This window comes from Tenrec ecaudatus, chromosome 4, assembly GCF_050624435.1.
Source record: "Tenrec ecaudatus isolate mTenEca1 chromosome 4, mTenEca1.hap1, whole genome shotgun sequence".
NCBI lineage: Eukaryota > Metazoa > Chordata > Mammalia > Afrosoricida > Tenrecidae > Tenrec > Tenrec ecaudatus.
The window spans coordinates 145,737,352-145,762,431 of NC_134533.1; the positions used below are offsets into that span (position 1 = coordinate 145,737,352).

Here is a 25,080-nt window from a genome sequence, read left to right on the forward strand (position 1 = left end):
CCTTCATGGGCTAGAAGCCTCCATTACACTCCATTGAGTGCACGGCAGCTGGGGCTTCTCAGCTCTCCTAACCTTCTGGCCCCTCTACTCCAATGGTTTGATGCTGGAGATCCAAATACTAACTCCCCCCACCGACAAGACTAACGCTGCCCCATAAGAGTGGGTGCAGAGCCCTCCTGTGGGAGCCAGGTACATGACGTTCCCAAAGCCCTTCATCTGCCTGACAGCAAGAGACTGGGAATGCGTGCGGGCTGATTCTTCTTCCTGTGGCTTCTAGAGTTCGAGATGGCACCTAACTTGGAGACTTTGCCCGGTTACCTCCTCTGGCCGCCACTCCCTTGGGCTTCTTTTGCAAGGCTGTTCTCGATATTGTTCTTATATTTCCTCTGTGAGCGACCGTCTGCTTCTGTGAAAACATTCCAACCTCGGACCGCTACACGGGGTCACTGGGGTCAGAATCGGCTCAATGGCAGTGGGCTTGGGGCTTGGGCTGATGTGCTTGCTTGCTTTTTAAGAGAACATCAAAGAACCACGAATCGCCCACCCTGGGCAGCTCAGCCAAGAGCCCAGCTCCACACTGCGGTATTAGTGATTGTCTGCAGTAAGTAGGGTTTTAGGAGCCGGAGGGGCCTTGACTCTGAGCCGGTGGGGTTTGTTCAGATGGATCAAAAGGCTCAGTGAGGTGACGCGGGTTGAGCATGGAACACACGCTCCTCAGCTCCTCGGGTGGTGGCTGCTACTGATCCCATGTTTAGGATAGAGAAGGCTTTCTCAGGTAAGTGGGGAACTGCTCTGTTACGGGTCGTTTGGAAGGTGTGGGAAAATTATGTATGAAAAGCATCGAAGCACATAGTGGGGGCTTGGGACGACCACATCCCTATTTGTCACCTTTCAGCAGAGGCTGGCTCTGTGAAGTCCCTCTCATGATTCAAACACGGGGCCTTTGAACTGACTCTGACACACAGAGAGAGACCTTATTCAGGGTTTCAGAGACCATATGCCTTTATGTGACTAGACAGCCTCACTGTCCTCCCCCCAGGTGGCTTGAGGATTGGAACTACTGACCCTGTGGCTAGCAGCCCGATGCCTAACCCACTTCATCATCAGGCTCCTCCTGGCTTTGAAAGAGGAGCTTTACTCCATTTACTACTATCTCTTCTAGAGAATTTTGTTACTGCTCGCTCTAATTCCCTGGGAAGATGAAAAGTTCTTGCACATGTGAGAAAATGAGTCTCCACTCTCCACCCCCCCCAAATTAAAATACTGAAGTCATCAAGTGGGGTCTGAGTGGGATTTATCTCCTCAACTCTTTTTCAAAGTATTATGCATTTAGAGAGTTTTATTCTCTTGGTAGGATCTGCGTGTTTACCAACTCTTCTGGGTCATATTTATAATTTACTGAGAAAACATTACTCTAAATGAGATAATACTCATGGTCCTGTAATGAGGCTCTGATAAGCGGTGTTTCCATGCTAGACTTCCTTTGGAGAAGGAGACGCCTGGCCAATGCCACCACTTGACCATTAGGACAGGTTCCTGTGCTGCCATGACGCTGAACAGATTTTAGTCAGACGAAGATAGACTAGGAAGAAAGGCCCGGCCATCTACTTCCCTAATCCTGTTGTGCATGAGGATGTCATGAGTTTGAAGGTGACTTGATGTTAGCCAACAACAGAAACAGCAGAAGTAGCAGCCGTGCAATGGGATTTGGAGATGGTTGGTTCTCCTCCGTGCCCACCTCATTAGCAGGTAAAGAGGACAGGTAGGGTGCTTAGAGAAACACTTATAAATTATCCATCTGATAGATCTAAATACCAGTGAACACGTATGAATTATGTAGGAACATATGGCCCAAGACTGGAGTTAGAGGGTGTCCTACTGAGCAGAGGTGAAAATTACCACAAGCCTTGGGACCCTTTCCTTGGCCCATAACAGAACTACTTAGATGCTGACAAGATAAAAGATTAGAACAGCCATGTGTTTGTCCGGCTGGACTAGAGAAACAAATAAATAGAAACTCATATGTGTATAAGAGAGTTTTATCTAAAAGGTAATTATACATTAAGAAAACATCCCAACCCAGTCCAGTCCAAGCCCATAAGTCCGATATTAGCCCATATGTTCAATACCCAACTATAAAGTTCTCTTCAGACTCATGAAGCACATACAACGATGTCGAGTGCAGGATGATCACAGGTCAGTGGGGAGAAAGTCTTTGGATCCAGTGGTGGTGTAAGCATCTTAGTGCTGGTAGGGGTCTCTACATGGCTTTTCCAGTTCCCAGGGCTGCATCAGGGTAGGTCCTTGTGGCTTTTCCCCAAGGATGTCTCATGGGAAGTCAGCCTTGTCAGTAGAGAGTCTCCAAGGGAGTGAACTCAGAGAGAAGTCTTCTGCCTCCAAGGAGGAAAATCCTGATTTCCCAGAATTCTCAGTAGAAGGCCATGCCTACACAGAGACCTCATTGGCTATGATCTGATTAACAGACTAGAGTCCACCCCTTCACTCTTAATCCTCACATTAACAAACGATTATATAACTACCACAAGCCAGAAGGAGGATGACGAAGTAGGAGTGAGAGAATTGGTATCAGCAACTGTGAATCCCAAGCATATTCCCGAGTCCCTGGAATGAGCTGCAACAACCTTGTGGTCACTCCCTGGACAGGGAAAGGAGTGGGGGCATCCCTTGTTCACAGGCACCCAGAGATGGCAGGCACAGAGACTCCACGGAATTCAAGGGCAGGATGTTCTGTGGAGCTGGGATGAAGTGCCTGGGAGAATGAGCGGCCCTTTCCCCTTGCTAGCTCGCCCTCGGTGGGGGCTCCTGGCTGCCCCCAGACATGCACTTGGCGTTAATGAGTTGGGCAGTGGGTGGTGCCACTTGGCCATCTTGCCTGAGAGAGTGAAGTGGAGGAGCTCAGAGCAGCAGAGGAAGCAGGGCAGAGGGGGTTAAGTTGAGCTCTGATGTCTCCCTGAAATCTCAGCTCCTCTCCACAGACACCGCCAGTCTCATTATCTCTGTCAATCAGATCCAAGCAGCAGAACTTCCAAGTTGCTCTCTCCGGCTGACAAACTCTCTGTACATGTTCAAAGACCTTCCTGGGCTCCGGAAGCCCAATTACCAGCACTCCAACTTGCCTGAGCAATTCTTTTCCTTAAAGCCTTTCCATTGTCGCCTGTGAACTCCTTTACTGTCAGCACCTCAGTGGTTTCTGATGAGAGGGGCTGCAGCAGCTGGGAGCCCCTCCTGGCTCTTTCCCAGGTGAGGCCCTAAGACACTTTCTGAATGGGCATGAAGTCTCCTCCCACCTCCACAGGGAGCTGGCCTACACTGGGAACAATGGTTAGGGACTCTGTTTGGGAGAAACGCAACACAATTAGAATAAACTGCTATTTTGCAGATGTTCACATTCCCTTTGAGACCCAGCTCAAACATCAGCTCTCTGGGAAGCTTTCCCTTCCCTCCTGCACCCAAATGTCCCCGAAGCCCTATATCTGTGCCAGTGAACTGCAACCCCTCAAGGAGAGGAGCAAACACAATGCTTAGTCACAGTCAGTATGCGACGACTGTTTGTTGAATGAATGATTTGGGAATTCTGGAACTCTAAGATCAGAAATTGTATTTGTTTTCAACATAGGCGAGCGATTTGCTGAGAATATGCTGAATGTCAACCCTTGCCTGTCAGACAATTTTCATAATCCATCCTCTGTGCGCTGAATTGTTCTTAATCGGATTAGAGTCCGTGGGCAGGACAAGAGGGGCCTGCTTCGTGCCTGGCTCCCATTCGTGCTCCTCTAGCTGATGGGCCGGCAGATGCAGGGTGCAGTTGATTTCATCAGAGAAGCCTCAGCGCCAATTCTGCCACTTATTGATTGGACACGCTACAGGAGCAGAGGCGAGGCATGGGTAATCACAGATAGGAGAGGGCCCAGACGCTGCCCATGGCTGCCACTGAGACCTGGTTAAAAATGCACAATGCTGTCCTTTCGCTCATCCTGTGCTAAGCCACGCTGTCCACCGAGCAGGGCACCACCCAGCTCGCCCTCCCTCGTCTCACTGGGTCACGTCTCCCAGGGTTCTGGATCGTTCCCCTAGTTCAGTCTTCTAAATCACTGCCATGGCTCGAAACCTCTGGCTAGTGGGATTCCTGAGGGCAGATGACACATGTTTACAAGTAGCTCAAGGCCCGCCCAAGCATGCGCTGCTTTCAGTGCTGCTGGTTGCCCAGTGACACTAGATTTGGACTTGGGACGGCCTGGGCTCATCTGCCTTGTTGCTGCAAGCTGCCATCAAGTCAGCCTACAATTCACGGTGGTCCCATGCACAGTTCCTGGTCCCCGTGATCAGATGCAGACGAGACCGCTTTGTTCCATCAGGTTTTCATTGGTCTGTTTTTGGAAGTAGGTCACCAGGCCTTTCTTTCCAGTTTGTTTTACCCCCTGAAAACCGTTCAGCACCATAGCAACGCACGCGCCTCCACAGACAGACAGGTGGTAGCTAGGCAAACCCAAGCTCCCTCGTGGAAAGTGATAGGCCCTGGAAGCCCTCCTACTCCCTTCTTGGGTAAGCACTGGACTGCTAACGACAAGGTCAGAGGGTCAAAACCACCAGTTGTTCCTCAGGAGAAGGTTGAGGCCTTCTGCTCCCATGAAGACAGACAGCCTTGGACATCGTACATGGGGCTGCTGCGCAAAGGAACCCAGCACGCAGGCTTTGTGAACTTCCCTCTTCATTCCACCTGGACTATGCACGTATAATAGACAAGTGAATGCTCACAGGAGGTGAGTCGAGAGTCAGAGGCAGGGGTAGCTTTGGATTAGGACTGCGTCGGAGAAAATGATCCTTAAAGTACTCACTCTCTCTTTACTAGTTATGGACCAAAAGTTCCCAGTAGCAACTCCCTAAGATGTTGCTCCTTTGAGCATCTCAAGAGACCCTTTCCTTCCCCACCCCTGTCTCTTAGCCGAAGCAGACAGCCTGGAGAATGCTGATCATCCTCTCTAGGGCTGACTCCTCTGGCCTTGGAAAGGTTGGGAAGCCTTCTCAGCACCCCCTTCCTTGACAGCTCACTGAAGGGTGGGCTCTCAGAGAAGAGGGGTGTGGGGGCCATGGACATGCAGTGGTTCAGTACAGCAGCCATCTCCAAGGGAGAGCAAGACTGAAGTCTAGACCTAACCCTCTGACCAGTGTTCTTCCTCTCTACCATGCATGTTGAGAGGCTGGGGCCTCTGAAGCAGAGGAGAATTTCCAGTTCCCTTTTGGGTTGGATCTACTATGTATGATCCACGGCCATCTAGCCCTCTATCTCTTGGGTTGGATTCTGTGTCCTGGGAACCTTTCAAGGTGATTGATGTTGTTACATTTCCATGATGAGCTCTCTAGGGCATTGAAACATTTGTGCAAACATCTGCAACCCTTGCCCTGAGTGCCTCAAGTCCAAGTGATGGGGCCCCAATAAGATGCCTGTGGTATGTATGGCATGGATGGGGGCTGGTAACTCACATCTTGGTTGGACATATCCCAATAGGGTCTCTCTCCAAAAGACATGACTTCCCACATGACAATCCCATAGCTCCAGACGTCACTGGCCGAAGTGAACTTGCGGTAGGCGATGGCCTCTGGAGCCGTCCATCTCACCGGGATCTTGCCCCCCTAGAAGAAGGAGAAGAAGAAAGCTGGTCAGCCCAACCATTTGGATTTCTAATTGAAAACAGGGGGAAAAAAACTCAGCCTGCCGTTCCCTCGGCCCTCTGCTGTGTCTCCTGAAACAGGGGAGCCAGTGTTGCCACACCTTCTCGAAGGACTCAAGGAGGACCAGCGTGGCTGTGCTGCATGTGGGCAGTATGTGGGCACACATCCGCCAATGGCTGGTAAGTTGACTTTACCTCCCTCCATTTTCCTACCAATGGAGTTGCATGGGGCTGGAGAGTGTAACTGTCACACATGCACTGGAACATAAGATTCCATTTGCATGAGATGGACCATGTTGCTCATGAAAGGCAAGATGTATTTGCTCTACAGCTATGTCTAAGTCCCCAAATGTCTCTCAGACGAACACAAACCAAAAAAGAAAGAAGCGTGGTGATCAAGACCTTTTGGAGGAAACTCCCACTGCCTGATCTCTCCAAGCCACGCCCTTTGCCCCACTCTCTGCAACTCCACCCCCACCTGCCCTCTAGTCGAGATGGAGACCCTGGAGCTGGAGCGGTAATCTTCTAGGGGCTGCCCATGGGTTGTCTTTTCCTTCTTCTTGGCCCCCAACCTCATACTAGAAGTTGGCTCTCTGCTTGACCCATTAGCTTGTTGGCCAGACTTTGCCTGTTTGGTTTTACTTAAGGGAGAGATATTTGTCTATTTGCTCAGTCATTCACCCAGTCCACCCCATTCACCCAGTCCACAAGTGAGCAACGAATCCTACTTTGTGCCAGACCCTTTATGATGAATTGCTATCTCTAGGGTAAGCTAGTCATATTGCACAGGTTAGTGGGGAAGCAGACAAGAAAACAAAAACTCAAAATATATTGTCAAAATATTAATTATTAAAAAATACCAGTGCTTTGAGAGATGGAAGACACCCCCCACACACACACACACATACACCAGACCCAAACCCCTGCCACACGCACAAAGGCAGAGAGTCAGGAGAGGCAGCCAGATCAGGGAAGGAAGCGGCCTCCTTCAGTGCTGCCTAGAATCTGGAGCCAGTGACTAAGTTTGGATGCAAATACTGGCCCTTTCTGTCTGCATGACCTGAAGCAAGTTCCCTAGCTTTTCTCTGTCTCACCTTCTCACTGCCGGCAGGTGGGTAATCATGGCCCCCATGTGTTAACAGTTATATAGTGCTTGGGACAGGCAGGGCCTGAAGCCAAACTTCATATGGGTTAGCTATTATTTTTACTATTCCTCGTCCTAAGGGACTAAGAAAGAAAGGATTTAAAGTTCAAGGAAGAAAGGGAAGACAAAAGTGTATGTCAGAAGAGACTCTGAAACTTACTCTTGAACGCAGAGTCGCTAACAGAAGTGGAAGAAATGAAGAAATAAAAAAGCTGAACAGAAATTTTCAAAGGCAGGTTGAGAAGACGAAGTTAGCATTATACTGTAATGTGCAAAAACCTCGAGTCTGAAAACCAAGAGGGAAGAACTTGCTCCGTATATCTCAAAGTAAAAGAACTAAAGAAAAATGCAAGCCTTGAGTTGCAATATTGAAGGATTCTATGATCAAAATAACTTCTTGCTAGAAAGGCTATTTTCCCCAGAGAATCCTTCAGTATCGCCAAAACAGTCCCGAACATAAAATCAATAGTGTGGATACCGCAAGATCAGATGGCGTTTCATTCTGCTCTGCTTAGGTCGCTGACCCAGAACCTATTCAATGGCACCTGTCTGCAACATGGGCAAAATACTGAGCAAGGCCGCGAAGAAAGATGAGAGGAATCCCTGGGGACTGCAGCCAAACACACTGGTCAGCATTCCCCCGTTTCAAGAGGAGGCAAATGAAGAGCTCGTGATATTGAAGGAATTAAGTTCAAACTGCAGTGAAGACCTTAGTTAAAAGCAAGGCTCTAGGAGTTGACAGATTCCCAGGTGACATATTTCAAAAACACCCCGCTGCAGTGCTGGGGGCACACACTCGTCTATGCCAAGAAATGTAGAAGCTTTTGAAAGACTTTTGTTGGATGCCCAGATTGGAAGAGGTCCAGATTCGTGCCCACCCCAAAGAAAGGTCATACAAGAGAAAGCAGAATTTACAGGACAATATCATTACTCTGACTTTCAAGTAAATTTTTACAAAAGACAATTTAAAATTGAGCTGCTAAAAAATTCATGCCTGATTCAGAAGAAGACACGGAACAAGGAATATCATTGCTGGTGTGAAATGGATTGGGGCTGAAAACAGAAAATACAAGAAGGATGTTTGCTTGTGTTTTATGGACTACACAAAGGTATAGTCCAGAATAAACCGTGGATAACAGTGGGCAGGTCAGGATCTGCAGAACACTTCATTGTGCTCCTGCGAAACCTGTACACAGACCAAGAGGCAGGGGCTTAAACACAACAAGGGGATAACGCGTGGTTGAAAATCAGGCACGGTGCGTGTATCAGCATTGTACCAGACTTGATTTATCTTTACGCTGAATAATCCTAGAAACTAGACCACACGAGGAAGAACTAGGCATCCAACTGAAGGAAGGTTCCTTAATGACCTGCGATGAGAGTTGAGAGGATTTGAAATACTTAGTGATGAAGATCAAAGGCTGCAGTCTTCAGGATGGATTACAACTCAATGTAAAGAAAATAAGATATCTCAGAACTGGACACCATCAAGATGGACAAGGAAAGGCTCGCTGTTGTCAAGGATTTCATCTTGCTTGGATCCACCAGCAACACTCATGGAAGCAGCAGTCAAGAAACCATGTGATGTATTGTATCGAGCACATCTGCTGCAGATGACCTACTTAGACGGTTAACAGCACAGATGTTACATTGAGGCCTAAGGTGCACCCTACTAAAGCCATGGTACTTTTGATCGTCTCACGCGCATGTGAAATATGGATCAGGGATAAGGAAGACCACAGAAGGATTGATCCGTTTGAATGAAGGTATTGGCAAAGAAGATTGGAAGTGCCAGGAACTGCTAGCAAAGCAAACAAATCTTTCTTGGCAGAAGTACAGTTAGACGGAATGGCCAGAAGCGAGGGTGGCGAGGCTTTCTCTCACATACTCTGGACTATTGTCGGGAGAGGCTAATGCCTGGAAAAGGACCTTATGCTTACGGGGCAGCAGAAAAGAGGCGGATCCTCATCAAAATGGATTGACTCAGTAGCTGCAACATTAGGCTCCAACAGAACAATGGCGGGGTTGGTGCTAACAACAGCAAAGGTCAAGTACAAGTTAGGCAGCCAACCAGTCAGTCAAAAGGAGAGAAGTCCCAGGAGGATAGATTCCAAAGGGGGGTGTGTTTAAGGGGAGGCAAGCAGTGGGCACAGTTTGTTGGACACTGGTACTACTGAGAGGCATAGAATGGGACTGCTCACTAAGGCTGCCCTGCAAATCTCATCACTCTCTAGAACAAGAATGAACGTCATTGTCCATTCTTTAGGCCACCGCCACGATTTCCGTTCATGCCCTTTGGCAAGCCCTGGCCCGTGGCTCCCTACTGCATGGCCCCTGCTGCCCTGGACCAGCTGGCCAGCAGGGGTGGCTGCCTGAGCCTCTTGCCTCAGTTGGAGGAGACTATTTTTCGAAATGAACACCGTCCTATCTGTTCAAACGCACCAGAGCTTTACGTTGGACTTTAACAAAAATACCTTGAAATGCATAAGTGGTTCATGTGGACAAGAGACAGGGTTTTTTTATTATTATATTTTTTAAAGGAGCAAATTGCAAAGTATATTTTTATCTGATTCCTACGCAGGGCCAGAGGAGTAAGGCGAGCTGGCCTGGACCTCCCCAGGCACATCTCCAGCATTCTGCCAGGAAGACAGGTCTGATTTCCCTGGAGAACCCCGGCCAGCTTTGGAGGTGGGATATGTCCTCCTCTCAAATGCCAGCAACGTGACAAATGCCTGGAGGGCAAGCTTGGGCTGCAGCTGTAAGGAGATGCTCACTTCTCCCCCCACCTGCAGAGACCGTGCTTCTCTACAGGGCACCCATTGCTGAGAAGACAAGTGAGCAACTCATCCAGGGACGCAGGGGTTACAAACACCCAGTGGGCATGGTTGCCTTGAAGGGGCGAGGGTGGGGGGGGCACAGGTTGGAAGGCCCTATGAGTTCTCCCAAAGGAGAGGGGGTTTGCTCTTTCAAAATAGCTGAATAGAGATGGGAGAGAGAGAGAGAGAGAGAGAGAGAGAGAGAGACAGACAGACAGACAGACAGACAGACACAGATTGGTGCCTATGTGTATGTATGACAGAGAGACAGCAAGAGACAGACAGAAAGACAGACAGACTGAAATTCTGTGGAGAGTAAGACATTAACGGTATGTGTGAGGGACCAAGAGACAGACAAGTTGGCAGTGTAGGACTGTGGGTAAAGGAGAACGAGGGCTTCCAGTTGTGTGCGTGAGTGCATGAGTGCGTGTGCGTTTCTAAGAGGGAGAGGCAGACCAAAGGGCTGTTCTTCTGAATTTCAAAGAAGGAATTTGGGAGTCTGAAGGTGTCCCCTGACAAGTGTGAGTAGAGCCCTGGGCTGTCGGTGACAGCTGTTGAACTGTTCCCTCTTGCATGCAAAGCGGCGGTGCCAGGCCCACTGGCGAGGTGCCGTGAACCCTCTGCCACCTTGTGCTGTTGGGCCTCACTGAGCACAGAGCCTGGCCTGTCACCACCCACCTCTATCTCAGCGGGGTGGCAAAGCCTTGGAGAAGAGCCATTTTGGACAGGCAGGTGACAGCTCGTCCAGGCCAGCCTCTCCCTTCAGCCAAGGGAGAAGGAACGTTGACCTGCGAGGCCGCACAAAAGGAAACACAACCGTCCTTCCATCTTTTAAAACATCGTCTCATCAGCCTGGCTTTCTGATGCTCAGAGGTAATTATAGTGATGATTATTTAACTTGTGTTCAATTATACGAAAGGAAATCTATTAATGTAGAGGATGGTGGCTATCCCCAGGGAGGGGATAGAGCAAAGGGAGCGGGATGATGTTGCAGAAGCTGAGATGTCTGTTAGCAAGGGGGAAGCTCCTCCCACGGGGACACTTAGTAACTCATACCCACACCTGCTGGGGACAGCATCTGCCCCGGAAGGTTAAGGGCCAACACACCCACCTCGTGACTGCAAAACGCTCTAGATAGAGTCTCTAGCTCTCAGCGATGCGGTGAAGATGAAGTTCGGGAAGGAATGCTGTGCTCTGTTTGGAAGGAAGGATGCCCCGTAGATGAAAAGTGGACAGGGCTAAAGTAGGTTACGATAGGGGAGCCTTGGTAACATAGAGCCTATGCGTTGGGCTGCTAACTGTAAGGTTAGCATTTAGAAACCACCAGCTGCCCTGAGGGACAAGGCGGGACTTTCTACATATCCCCAGAACGAATTCCAGTCCGAAACCTACAGGGGCAGCTCTGCCCTCTCCTATAGGGTCACTGCGAGTCAGCATTGTCTCGATTGCTATGCGAGTTTTTGTTTGTTTGTTTGTTTTTTTGAACTTACTATGCACCTCTGAGCCCGAATAGATTTGCTGACAGTGAGTTTGGTCTTTTTAATACACTGACATAATAAAAACCATCTGGTACTGGTGTAAGACGTCCTGGTGGTATAAAGTTCACCCTGACATCACCATGACTTATGGCAGGCTGTTCAATGCCAGGGCGTCTCCAAGGATGGGAGCCAGAGCAGAAACGTGTGAGACTTGCACACTCGCAAATGCTGTCCTAGAGAGAATGCATTCAGAACGCTGGGGTACTGGGGTCCGGGGATCTGTCAATAGCAAGCCCTCCACGTTTGAATGGATCAGAGCCAGTGGCTGTGACTAATGACCAAACATTAGAATCACCTGAAGCATAGGAGAGCCAATCAATGTTTGGACACCCCTCCCAGAAATTCACAATGAATTAGAATAACCCACTGGTAGTTTAAAATACTCCCTCAGGTGATTCCAATGGGCTGCCAAGCTTGAGAAGCAAATTAGGTTTTCTGGTTGTGCCCAGAATGGAAGCACCCAATTACCTCAGCCAGTGCTGTACAACAAAGATGCAGCTACCTGAGCCTAGAGGGACTACTTGAGCAGGAGAGTGAAAGTGGAATTTTCCCTCCAGTCTGTCATGCTTCTCCCCGAGACAGTAGGGGTAGAGGCAGTGGTTCCAGCGTTGTCATCAGAGCAATATTCCAATTGTCATTCCATGACCCCATCAAGGGTCGTGTCTTGGTACTGCTTCTTGAAGTTCACAGCCGTACCACTCACTGAGTTGAGCTAAAGGCGGGTCTTCTAGGTATAAGCCATTATGATCTGATTGAAAGCATCAAGAAACCCTTTTAAGAAATCCTGTAGTTTACCTCCTGCATTTCTATCTAAATCCTCCCTAAGTAACCCGTGAGAGCTTGGCTACTTGGGATTTACTGCTTTAAAACTGCCCAGGAGTCTTTGCTGACTCATAGTGACCTGTTGGACAGGGGAGAACTGCCCCCCTGATGGTTTCTTAGACTGTAACTCTGTATGGGAGTAGAAAGGTCCATCTCTCTCTCTAGGAACGATTGGGGATTTTTAACTGCCGACCTGGCAGTTAGCAGTTAACAGACCAAGCTACCAGGGCTACCGCTAAGCTACCAGGGATCCTTATTTTAAAACTAGAACCTAATAAAATCGGGAGTGATAAATTCTTACTTAATGGTGACAGCTTGCCAACATTGCCCATTGGGTTTTCCTTCTGATCCTGCATATCTGTAGGCAGATAAATATGTGCATACATGTGTGCATAAACACATGCATATAATATGAAGGACACTGGGCCCCATGCATAAGCACTCAGCTGTGGTTTGAACCCACCAGTTGCTTCAAGGAAGAGTAATGGGCACCCTGCTTCTGTAGAGATGACAGCTTTGGAAATCCTCTGCGGTCATTCTTTGTCCCAGAGGTTCTCTGAGCATTGGAATCTACTTAAGGGCAATGGAATGTATATGCTCTGGTGTCCAAAAACCAAAAACCCAAACTCATGGCCATCAAGTCAATGCGAACTCAGTCACCTGATAGGGCAAGGTAGAATTGCTCCTGTGAGTTTCTCAAACTGTAACTCTTTACAGGACTAAAAAGCCTCACCTTTCTCTGACCAATTGGCTAGTGGTTTTGAACTGCTGACCTTTCCATTAGAAACCCAGTGTGTATGTAACCACTGCACCAGCAGGGCTCCTCTGATGTCCAAAGTCATACTGAAAATAAGAGGACAAATGGGCTTCAGTTTATGATCTGCCATTTTCTAATGTCCACGTTGTTCATTTCCGCAACCATCTGGAAGAGTGAGCATTGTGAAATTTAGAAGTAGTGCATAATGTCCTTTGTCATAAGCCAGTCACTTCCGGGCTTACGGAACTCCCTCCTGTAGCACTATTTCAGTATTTGACGAGCAGATCCATGATCACCCTACTCAGTATTCAAGGGTGTCTGGATTTGGGCCATTTCCCCATTGAGGCTTACATAAGATGGCAGAAAAAGTATTGTCAGGTGCAAAGAAGTATTTGTCTCTAGCACAAGTTATGAGTAAGATCAATCAGAGCTCTAGGGAGATTTTGACCTGGAAAACTTTACCACTTCATGGATTCTAGAACCCAAACTGCAAGTAATGCCTCTGTTGTCTCATTTGGGAAGAATGTGAGCTGGCTGATTGTCCTGAGGATACCTGTTGCTCCTTGGAAAGAGGACTGAGTCTTATCACAACTGTATCTCCCTTGGAATGCTGGCGCAGAGTAGGTCCTGCATGGATGCTTCTGGCATGCTGACTAATGCTGAGAAACCCACATTTCCCTTCACTAAGACCTTCTTTCTACCTGTTGGCATCAGACCTTGGCAGGTGTGGGTGTGAGTTAGCAGGTGACCTTGAAGTTGATGGGAGCAGAATTCATCCATTTTCAAATAGCTTCTCATTTGCACCAAATTACACACACACACACACACACACACACACACACACGAATAGCTTGTATTATACCTGAGATTAAGACATGATTATCCTAGAGTAGGGGCTTTTAAACAGCTGAAGGATACTCAGAAGCATTCAAACTTTCCTGTGCAATGTTGGTATGTGAAGGTATGTGGGCAGCTCAGAAACCTGATAGAAGTTCGTTGCCTCTCTCTTCCCTCTCCTTCTCCATCCATCCCCACCATCTGTGACTTTCTGTAGCAGCTCTGCAGGAACATGGTCCCTGCAGAATGAAGGCATGTGCTCTCTCTCATCTTTGAGGGAACTGAACCCACCAGCGCCTTAGTAAAACCATGCTGGTGACAAGGCTGGCTTCAAGCCCAGCATCTGCCCCTCTATGGTCACACAGATGCAAAATCCTTCTCAGTGAGCCCCATCCATCCTAGTTTGCTCCACTCCCATTAACTCCGCTTCACGGTCCCCAACATTCCCATACATGCAGTCTCATAACTCTTGCCCATTTGGTCGCATATGGACACAGGTCTCAAGAGTGACATACTTTACTTTCGTTAGCTAGCCAGTTCTTTAGGTAAAAGGTGACTTTAAGGGACAGCTCCAATTCAAGCTTTAAAGAGTATTTCAGGCCAACCACTTTAGGGATTTCTAGATCTCAACAGGGTTGGTAAGTTTGGATTCTTTGAGAATTTGAGATTCTGCTCTCCATTTTTTCCCCTTTCTCCCAGGTTCCATCTCTTTTGTCCCCGATCAAGATGGTACCAGGTACCCTCTAGTTGTTCTCGTCTCCAGGTGCTCCTGGTTCCTGAGGATCATGGGGTCTGTGGTCGGATTTTGTTCTCAGTCTTCGGTTCCTTATTTCTCTTCTACTCCAGATGACTAGAGCACTCGTTCATTTAAGATGCTTGGTTGTGAAACATTTACGACACCAGACACTACTCATTAACTAGGAGGTAAAACATAAACTCTATGAACTCTATTATGACGGTTGATCGAATTGCCCTAGGAGACTTCAAAGCAGGAACATTAATCTTGTGAGGCTTCTGGTTATATCTGAAAATAGCAACATTTATAGCCCCTGCTTGGATATGATGTTTGAGATACCATGAGGGGACTTCCAATTCATAGCAAGTCTATGCAGAACAAAAGGCAGGGCTCCCCGGTCCGTGTAGCAGCTTCACCAGCACCCCCATGTCCTGTCCACGGTTGGAACCACAGTGCAGGTTCATCTCAATGAAAGTCTTCCTCTTTTCCACTGTGCCTGTATTCCAACAAGAATTACATCTTTCTCCAGGGCCTGTCCTGGTCACATGACCGACATACATCAAATAAAGTCTCCTCACCCTCACTTCCAAGGGGTTCTCAGGCTGTACTTCTTCCAACCCTGATTTATTGGTTCTTCTGACAGTCTGTGCTTTATTCGGTATCCTTTGCCAACACCATAATTCAAGGGCATCTGCTCTCTGGTCTTCTGTATTCATCATCCAGATGTCCCATCCATGTGAAGCAGGCAAAAGTGCCATGGCCAGGGTCAACCACAACTGAGTCCTCAGTGTGACGTGCATGCTCTCTGACACATTGAAAAGGTCTAGTGCAGCGTCTTTGCACAGTACGCCCATCGCTTGGTCTCAAGACTTGTTTCCATAAGTGCTGCTGGCCGATCCAAGTAAAATGAAATCTTAGACAACCCCAGTCTTTTCTTTGTTTGTCCTGGTGTCGTTTATTGGTCCTGATACGAGTATTTCATTTTCTTTAAAGTTGCAATCCATATGGAACATTGGATCTAGTCTTTGATCTCCATCAGTAAATGCCTCAAGTCCTCGTGGCTCTCAGCAAGCAGGTTGTATCGTCTGCAGATTGATGAGGAGCCTTTCTCCCGGTACTGATGTCACATTCCTCTTACGTGACTTCTCAGATTATTTGCCCAGTGTAGAGATTGGGTAAATGAGTAAGGTGAAATCCTTCAACCTTGGGGCATGTTTTCCTGAGTCTAAACATGGAGATATCCTCTTGTTCTTTTTGATTTAGTGCATCAGCCTGCCTGCTCATAATGAAATGTTCTGCAGTTCCCAGTGTTGTTCACGGTTTGCCATGATCCATACATTCGAATGCCTTTGTAGATTCAATAGAATGCAAATAAACATCCTTCTTGCAACTCCTGCTTTCAACCCTTACTTCCACCTGACCTCAGTGATATCCCGCATGCCACATCCTCTTCCGAACTGGCTTGAGTTTCTGGCAGCTCCTGTCTAGGTTCTGGTACAGGCATTTTTGAATTATCTTTAGCAATATTTTACAGGTATGTGATATTAATGGTATTGTGTGGCAATTTCCACATGCTGATGGGTTACATTTCCTTTAGATGAACATATAAATGGATCTCTACCTTTTATGTGGTATATAATGGTATTATTTGCTTTGATCATTTCCACATTCCGATGGTTCACCTTTGTTTGAGATGAACACATAAGTGAATTTTTCCCATAGGCTGACCAGACAGCTGCCTTCCAAATTTCTTGGCATGGATGAGTGAGAACTTCAAGTATTGTATACATTTGTTGAAACATCTCAATTTATATGAAATCCATTCCTGGAGCCCTGCTTTGTGCCAATACCTTCAGTGTAGCCTGGGCTTCTTCCTTCTGTGTCATGCATTCTCGATCATATACTACACGTTCTGAAACAGTAGAACGTTGACCAATTATTTTTGGCACAGTGATTCTGTATATCCTTTCATTTAAACCCCAATGCATCATGGTAAATACCTTGCTTATAAAATCTTTCAATATTTCACCAAGATTGAGTTTGTTTCTTCAGCTCTCTCAGCCTGAGAAACACCAACCGTGCACTTCCCTTTGGGTTTTTAAACTCCAGGTATTAGCAAAATTCATTAAAGTATTTTACTTGGTCTTTTCATGCCTCTCAGAACTTTTCGGTAAATCTCTTTTAAGTCTTTTATCTCTTTCCTTTCATTTCCCTGCATCCGAGAGCCAGTTTCCGTCTCTTCTCACATTTACTCCAGTCTCTTTTTTCTTTCGTGACTTTTAAATCACCTTTGGCTTTCTTCATACATGGTGTCCTTGGTATTATCCCACACCCATTTGGTCTTTGGTCCTTAGTGCTGTATTTATCAAATATATTATTGAGACAGCCTCTAAATTCAGTTGGGATAGACTCAAGATTGTACTTCAGCACCCATGCATTGATTTCCTCAGCTTCAGCTTCAACCTGTGTGTGAACAATTTATGGCCTGTTCTACAGTGGGCCTCTCGTCTTCTTGTGATTGATGATACTGAACATCTTCCTTGTCTCTTTTCATAAATGGAGTTGGTCTCATTCTTGTGTATTCCTTCAGGTGCGGTCCATGTGTATAGCCACTGTTTATATTGTTGAAAAAGTGCATCTATAATGAGTACGTCTTTGGTCTTGCAAAATTCTATTATGTGATCTCTGGCATTACATCTATCATAAGGCTGTATTTTCGATCAACGACTTCTCTCCTTTGCTTCCAGCTTTTGCGTTCCACCAGTAATTTTCAATGCAGCTTGATGGAATACTTGATCGATTTGAGATAGCAAAAAGTAGTGAAGCTCTCCAACTTCCTCAGCTGTGGCATTAGTGGTTGATACACAGATTTAAATAATCATCATATTAACCGGTCTTCCTTGTATGTATATGGGTACTATCCTATCACAGGCAGCATTACATTTTCAGGTAGATCTTGAAATTTCCTTTTTGACGAGGAATGTGATGTAAGCCAAAGGACACAGAATTCTTCTGCAAGGGTTAGAGAGACAGAAACCGCAATGTGTATGGACACAGATGGAAGACATGTCGAGAAATATTAGCTTCACATTTTGATATCTTTGTTAAATAAAAGTTTCTAAAAACTTGTAACAATACCTTTTGGCTTGCCCTTGTATATTTTTTGGCTGTTGTTTTAAAATTATATATAACACAGCATTTATCAATATATGCTTTATCTCGTGCATAATTTAGCTACATGAGTTACACTGTTAATCTCTGTAAACCACTCACTTTCAGTGCTATCTTTTCATTCATGTTTCAAGAGGTTTTAGGGACTCATTTCTCTTATTTTTCACTGAATAGTAGTATCCCGTTGTATGTAAATTCTGCACAAAAGAGGCTGCATTATATTTCATCTTGAAAACCAACTCTGATCACTGTTAGTAAGCAGGCTCAGAGGGACGCTGAGGTTAGGTCGGGGCTCAGCAAGGAAGAGGGCCGTGAATAATGACCTGAGACGATATCTACGGTAGATGAAGGATGGAGATGGGGGTGAGGGGTGGGCCTCATGGTGTGACAACTATTTGCCAACACTGTACTAAACCCCAACCGATCTTAGAATGACAGGGGCAACAAAAGCAGCAGCTGGCACCACCGAGTTCCCATGAAAGTTTTCTATGACCCGAGAGAGAGAGAGCGAACAAGTGTGTTGAAGTTTAAACTGTGTAACAAGAGTCACGGTGCTAGCGGGTCAAACACTCCGCCCACAGAGCCCCTAGGAGCAGGGGACATCAGAACAGAGCAGAAGCATTCTGGGCAGCCCTTAGTAGATGAATTCAGACCCAGGTGACCCTGTCTTCAGGAGCACCCATGTGACAAGCCCTCCTGCTCCGGGGTCACCATCCTCTGCCCTGGACAGAAAGGTGTACAGTAGGTTGTAAGCACTACATTAAGATGGCGTTTTAGAATGCGTGTCTCCTTCCATGGCATTTTTGAATGCGCGTCTCTACTTAACAACATTCCATGAGTACACGCACCCATGTTCCCCGACCTCCCCAGTAAAGTGACTTGTCCTCTATCGGCTAAAAAGGAGGACAAGTTTCTGCCTAAAAGGTTATCTTTCCCTGAGGATTGCCCGTTTCTCACAGTCTTGCTGCTGACTTGCGTCTGAGTCCCTGTAACAAAGAGTCTGCTCCTCTTCCCCAGGATGCCCAGTGTAACAGTTGCTCACCTTCTGAGCGCATCCATCGGGCCCTGCTGCTGAGTCCTTTCCAGAAGCCACAGTCCTGACGGTGACACTGTAATGTATCACCGTGCTACGGATTATGATGCAGCACACCGAGAATTAGAGCTTTTCGGAGGGAGATGGGCTGCAGGAGGAGGTGGGCTTTTGGAGAGGATGGTTTGCGCTGTCGAGAAATGGGCTCCCAGAAAAGACACCCCAAAAGATACACAGCGTTGGCTGCGGACAAAATTGTTTCTAAATAGAATGTTTTTCCCAGCTCTTCGTGAAGCATTAGAATGAATGACACAATGTATTTCGTCCTCGTAATAAAATACGTGATTTGAATACCCACAAGTGGAGAGATTTAGAGCCGGTGGTCCCGGCTGCCTCTCCTCTGAGCTTTGTCAGCGCTGAAGCCATTCTGTGAGATGCTGCGCAAGGTAATTGCAGCCCAAACATCATTTTCCAGCAGCTACAGAAAGGCCTATTTGGACATAAATTAAGTAAAAATATGCGGATGATAGTGTGTGTTTCATGTGTGAAGAACAGAAAGGCCACTTGGTGACGTTCCCCAGCTCGGGGAAAAAAATCCGTTATTCTTCCAAACAGACGTTGTTTCTCTCTGCTGCCCCAGCCAGACAAACATCTGCCTTCTCCTGCCCACCCCCCGAACAGTCCCCCGCTCCCATGGCTGGAATCCAGGCTTTGTTTTCTTCTTCTTCATTCCATAGCATAGCACTTCTTCAGTGAATAATGATAAAGACAGGAACCAGAGACAAAACATTCATTAACTCACTGCTCCATCAAATAAATTCGAAGTCATAGCACAGGGCAACACTGCCCCTGTGGATTTCCAAGACGGCAAGGCTTGACAGGAAGAGAAAGCCTCATCTTTCTCTTGCAGACCTGCGGGCTGTTTCAATCTGCTGACCTTGTGGTTAGCAACCCATCCTGTAGCCCACTATGCCATCACCATAAGCTACTCTCATTCCTTCTCTGGGGAAGGCAAGGCACGGGGTAACAGAGTGAGGGGGAGTATCGCCTTGGCCCAGAGGAATGCCCTGTCCATACAGGACTGCGGCAATGGGCAGCTCCGTCATCACCAGGTCTTGCCCGCTCTTGTGGGTCTTCAAAGCCTGGTGTTTGCCATGAATGCTCTTGAGAAGTCTGCCCTAGGAAAAGGCTTGTCTTAACTTTGGAGAGTCGCTGGGCATTGTCCTTTCCCAGACTTGTCTGTACCCAGCTGATGACTGACAACCCAGGGAGGGAGCCAGTACCCTGTCAAAAATCAGAGGAGCAAGGGTGTGCCTGCCCCAATACTGAAACAAAACCCCTAACACCCTCGCCCCAGACCTCCAGCCTGTAGAACCTCTAATGGCAGGATTGGCCAGCCAGAGCAAGTGAGGTAGTTAGTTTATTGTGCCAACCTGGCTCATAAACACATGGGGTTAATTGAAGGGCGGAGGGATAAATGGCTGGTGAGCCTCGGCTTTCGAGTTTTCGGGTCTCTTGCTTTCTGATGGTCAGACCAGGGTGCAGCTACCTTAGCCAGTTCCCTGCTTCAGCTTGCAAGGCTCAGTTCCTGCAAGACATCCCTGAGGAGAAGCCACATGGACTTACCCTGATGCAGCTCAGGGTGCTGGAGTAGCCTTGTAGAGACCCCTGCCAGTGCGGAGATGCTGACACGTTCACTGACTTGGCTTTCCTCCTGCAGTCGGCATCATTGCATGTGTTTTGTAAGATGGAGGAGGACTTTGTGGATTGGTGTTGGACATATGGGTTAATGTTGGACTTGTGGGCTTGGGAAACACTGGGTTGGGATGTTTTCTTGATGCACACTTAACCTTTATATAAAACTCTATCTTATCCATGAGTTTCTGTGGATTTGTTTCTCTAAAGCACCCAGACTAACACAGCAGGTAAGGGGATGATGGGTGAGGCTGAAGGAGGGGGTTGGAAGGTCAGCTGGTTTCTACCCTTCTCTTCCTGAGCCACATCAGTACATCCGTGGCTTCTCTGGGCTGGGCAGGAAGTGTGCTATTTCTTGCCCCCTCTATCTTTGTTGTTCCAATCTTGCCCAGCCCATCCCCAGGCCGAAGCCGACATCCCCCGCATCCCAACCAGTCCATCAGCCACATCAGTGACCCCTCGGTTTGCTCATTAGTCCCATGTCTTGGCAGTTCCAATCTCTTGTCAGTTGGCCACGATATCACTCCAATCTTTGTCCCTCATGTCTCGCTCATGACTGTCACTCTTCTCTCCTGCCACGCTCAGGGGGATTCTCACTACTCAGTGTCAGGCCACCTCTCTTTAGTAAGCAGACCTCCTAGCTGGTGGGTTCTGGGTGTGGGCAAAGTTGATCCCGGAAGAAGGTTGGTCTGTGCTCCACCTTGCAGCCACAGCCCCCAGGGAGCCTGCCGCTTCCTGGGCCGTTCTGACAGAAGTCACTGGGGTCTTCCTTCTGCCACCCTGCGTTCTCCTCACGAGATGTAAGCATCTGCCGGGCTGTCGGGGCAGCCAGTTTTAATGGGTTGCCTGGGTAAACTCCTTACTCCCATCATAATTTGTGAAACCTTACCCAGATCCACTAGGCAGCTCTCTGGTCCCTCTTCTTACTCCCACCCTTCAACAATGATTTTAAAGTAATCAGTCACCTTAAAGCTCCTAAGCTCTCCTGGCCTCCTGAACTGCACTGCCTTCTTGGCACAGCTTCTTCCTCAAACAACCTGGCAGATATAACCAAGCCACTCAACCACTCTGTCTTACTGTCTCCACCTGCCAATAGGGATGATAATGCTTAATTATCTCAGAGGGATGTGTGAGGAGCTGCGAGCTAATGCTGGCAGAGTTCTTGAGTGTGTGACTCAGGCTGCTCCCCTGCCTCCCGGCATGAGCCCTGTCCTCTGTTTGTCTGTCCCTCTGGTGGGCTGAGGATCACCAGAGAGGGGCAGAGCCAACCCCAAAGACCTTGCAGGTGGCCCAAGAGCCAACCTCACAGGAGGAGAGGGGTCTGTTCAGTTATGTGACAGGGGAAATGGCCATTGGGCCACATCAGATACAGGGTGGCAGGGAAAATTGCACCCGGAAACGGAGTCCGCCCATTCTAAATCCCATGCGGCATCCCAGGGTCATACCAGAAAAGAAGGGCAGTATGAATGGAGATGGGCGCCTGTGGGGGGAGGGGTGCGGGGGTGTAGGAGTGGGCGGTACAGGCAGGGGGGCTGTAAGGTGGTGACATTTCTCTCTTATTTTTGCTTTTACAGAGAAAGGAGTGCCTCGCCTTCAGCCAGGGGTTCCCTCCCGCCTGTGCTGACCTCACAGCTCTACTGCCCAGTGCCACAGGAGCGTGGGGAGAACAAGGTCATGTGAATGGCCGGGTTTTTGATGTTTGGGAAGCATTTGTTGAAAGTGTAACTATAACCATAGCACAAGGTGTTGTGAAAATGGAGAAGGTGGTCTACCTCCAAGTAATACTGGAAAAAATACTGTTTCTTTTCTTTTTTTTTTGGTCATAAAGTACGAATGAGCTCAGTATATGTCCTGAGAGCAAGCTAGGCAGACTGATGATACTCTGTGTGGGGCAGGTGGTGGGGGTGGGGTGAGGCAAATCTCTCACACTGTGGCAGGGGTATAAACTGGCTAAAAGTTTGGGGAGATAAACTTTTGTAACAAAATTGAAGATCTGGACATTCTTAACGTTGGTACTGCAGGGCAGGTGAACACCATGTACCTCCAGATGTGATTCTCCAAGAAGGGCATCATTACTTATGCAGTGACCTGGGAGGGTCATGTAACCTGGATCTCATCATGAAGGAATATCAGGCAGACCCAGAAGTCACAAAAAGAACATGTTGAATAGCTTCCAAGAGTCAGGGGGAGGATGTACAGAGAAACAGGGAGAACAAAGGATAAAGATATTGGCTAGCTTGCTAACGAGTTGAATCTTGTAAAAGATGCGTTAGTGTTGCCTGTACTATTCTTAACTGTGGAACTTTCCTATAAGTTTAGTTAAAAAATTTTTCTTTAATGTGAAATTTTTGGGCCCAGCAATTTCTCATTATAAAAATTACATTGCAGAAATATCAATAGAGGTGCTCAGAGATGGCTATACAATATTTGTTGAAGTGTTATTTGAAACTGAATAACATCAGAATCCTCCTAGATAGCCATTCAAAAAGATCACATTAGCATTTTTTTCAGTAATTTCTACTATCTATTTTGAAGCTATCAAAAGCGTTGAGCCAGGAAAGGGTTCGTATTCATGCTACATGGGCACAGTGACAAAGCAAGTTAATGAACACATCAAAATTATATATGAGAACATTTTTTGTTAAAAATATACAAAGATATAGGATAGGTAAGATAACCCATGCCGAGGAGAAAACAACGGGGCCGACAGCTTTCTGAGTACATGGGAGAGGAGGAGGTAGGAGAAGAGGCGGGAGGAGCCCAAAGCTCAGGGACAAGGGAATAATAAGAGATCTAAAATCAATGGTGAGGGCACAGAATGCCTGATGGAGTGTGATTAAGTGCAATGTAGCCGAGAGAAAGTACTGAGAGTCGAATGAAGGCTAACAATGATAATGGGACAGAAGGAAAGTAAAAAGAAATAGAGGAAAAAATAGGACGCAAAAGACATTTATAGAGGCATAAAATTAGCCATGCACATATGTAAATACATTAATATAAAATGATAGGAATATATATCTGTGTCCAGATATTTAAATGTTAAGCAGACGGGCATTGGGCCTCTACACAAGTAACCCCTCAATGCAAGAACTCTTTGTTCTAATAACCTGGCTCACCTTCCTGGCATGATCGCTGAAGTCAAAATGGGTGCATAAGCAAATGTGGTGAGAAAAGCTGATGGTGCCTGGCTATTAAAAGATACAGCATCTGGGGTCTTAAAGGCTTGAAGCTAAACAAGTGGTCATCCAGCAAGGAAGCAGCAAAGCCCACATGGAAGAAGCACACCAGTCTGTGTGATCACGAGGCGTCGATGGGACCAGGTGTCTGGCATCAGAGCACCCAAAGCAAACCAATATATCAATGTAGATAATGGGAATCAGAGCGGAGACCCAAAGTCCATCTGTAGATAATTGGATGTCCTCTTACAGAAGGGTCACAAGGAAAAGACAAGCCAGTCAGGGTGCAATATAGCACCAACAAAACATACAACTTTCCTCCAGTTATTTAATGCTTACCCCTGCAACCCCCATTATCATGACCCCATTGTATCTTACAAATCTGGCTGGACCAGAGCATGTACATTGGTACAGATAAGAGCTCTCGACACACAGAATCCAAGGCAGATAGACCCCTTAGGACCAATCATGCGAGTAGCAATACCAGGAGGGTAAGGGGAAGGTGGGGGTAGAAGGGGGAACCAATCCTAATGATTGACATATAACCGCCCCCCCCCACTCCAGGGGGATGAACAACAGAAAAGTGGGTGAAGGGAAACAACAGTTGGTATAAGACATGAAAAAAATAATTTATAAATTATGAGGGTAAGAGGGTGGGAGGGTGGGGAAGGGGGGAGGAAGGAAAATGAGGAGCTGATACCAAGGGCTCAAGTAGAAAGAAAATGTTTTGAAAATGTTGATGGCAACATAAGTACAAATGTGCTTGACATAATAGATGTATGTATGGATTGTGATAAAAGCTAATAAGATCCCCAACAAAATGATTCATTTATAAGGATATATATTCAAAGGCACACATGCGTATGTAAACACACACACATGCCCCGCAAAGATGACCAGGAGCACAGTGAGATATTTGTTGATAGCAATGACTTCTGGGAATTGTGGAAAGAGTTCAAGCTTCTTTTTTATTTTTTTAACTTTAAGCACCTTTTAATTGCTGTGTCAGTACAACCATAACAGCGCTGGAGTACGGCAGCACAGAGATTTCTCTGGGTCCCTTTCCTTATGTAGGCTGACTTTTCAAGTCAGACCAGTAAGCCTTTTTTCCCCTCTGCCTTCTCTGGGATCGGTTTTCCTGAGAGGTGTGAGAGTGGGGATAGGAAGATGAAAAGTTCCATGAGAGGGGCTGGGCTGCTGTGGAGTCACTCAGAGCCATCCACACTGCTCCCGTGGTCGACCCGTAGCTGTCTTCTCTCATCAGCCCCGCTCCCTCCTGCTCCGAAGCTCGCTCTTCAAAGCGGCTGCCAGTCTCCTCCCGCTCTTCCCTAGCCGCTGGTTTCTTCTCTCCCAGAGAACCACTGGCCTAGTTTCTTATTTCATCTCGCTATCCCTGGGCTTTCATGTGCTGCTTCGGAAATATTTGGGAGGTGAATTAATGGATTAGTGCCCAGAGATCTGAAATAAGGAAGAAGGTCAGTAGAGAATGGGTGGAGGAGGTGGGGCGGAGAGAGTACCCAGGAAGTAATTGGACTATTCCAAAGGACGGCAGGTTCTTCGCACCCGGAGCAAGAGGCCCTTCGGTCTCTGCTTTTCCAACTTTGGGCTTGACCCGCCCCACTGAACAGACTTGGGGCCTTGCCACAACCTTGAAACTCTGCCTAGAAC

General features: G+C 47.3%; 1 protein-coding gene across 1 annotated transcript in view; it reads right to left on the bottom strand.

The window, feature by feature from the left end:
- Positions 1–25,080, bottom strand: part of EPHB1 (EPH receptor B1) — a 387,857-nt gene that overhangs the window by 13,690 nt on the left and 349,087 nt on the right. The window contains 1 exon segment of the mRNA XM_075548849.1: positions 5,503–5,652. Within this exon segment, the coding sequence (XP_075404964.1) occupies positions 5,503–5,652 (150 nt within the window).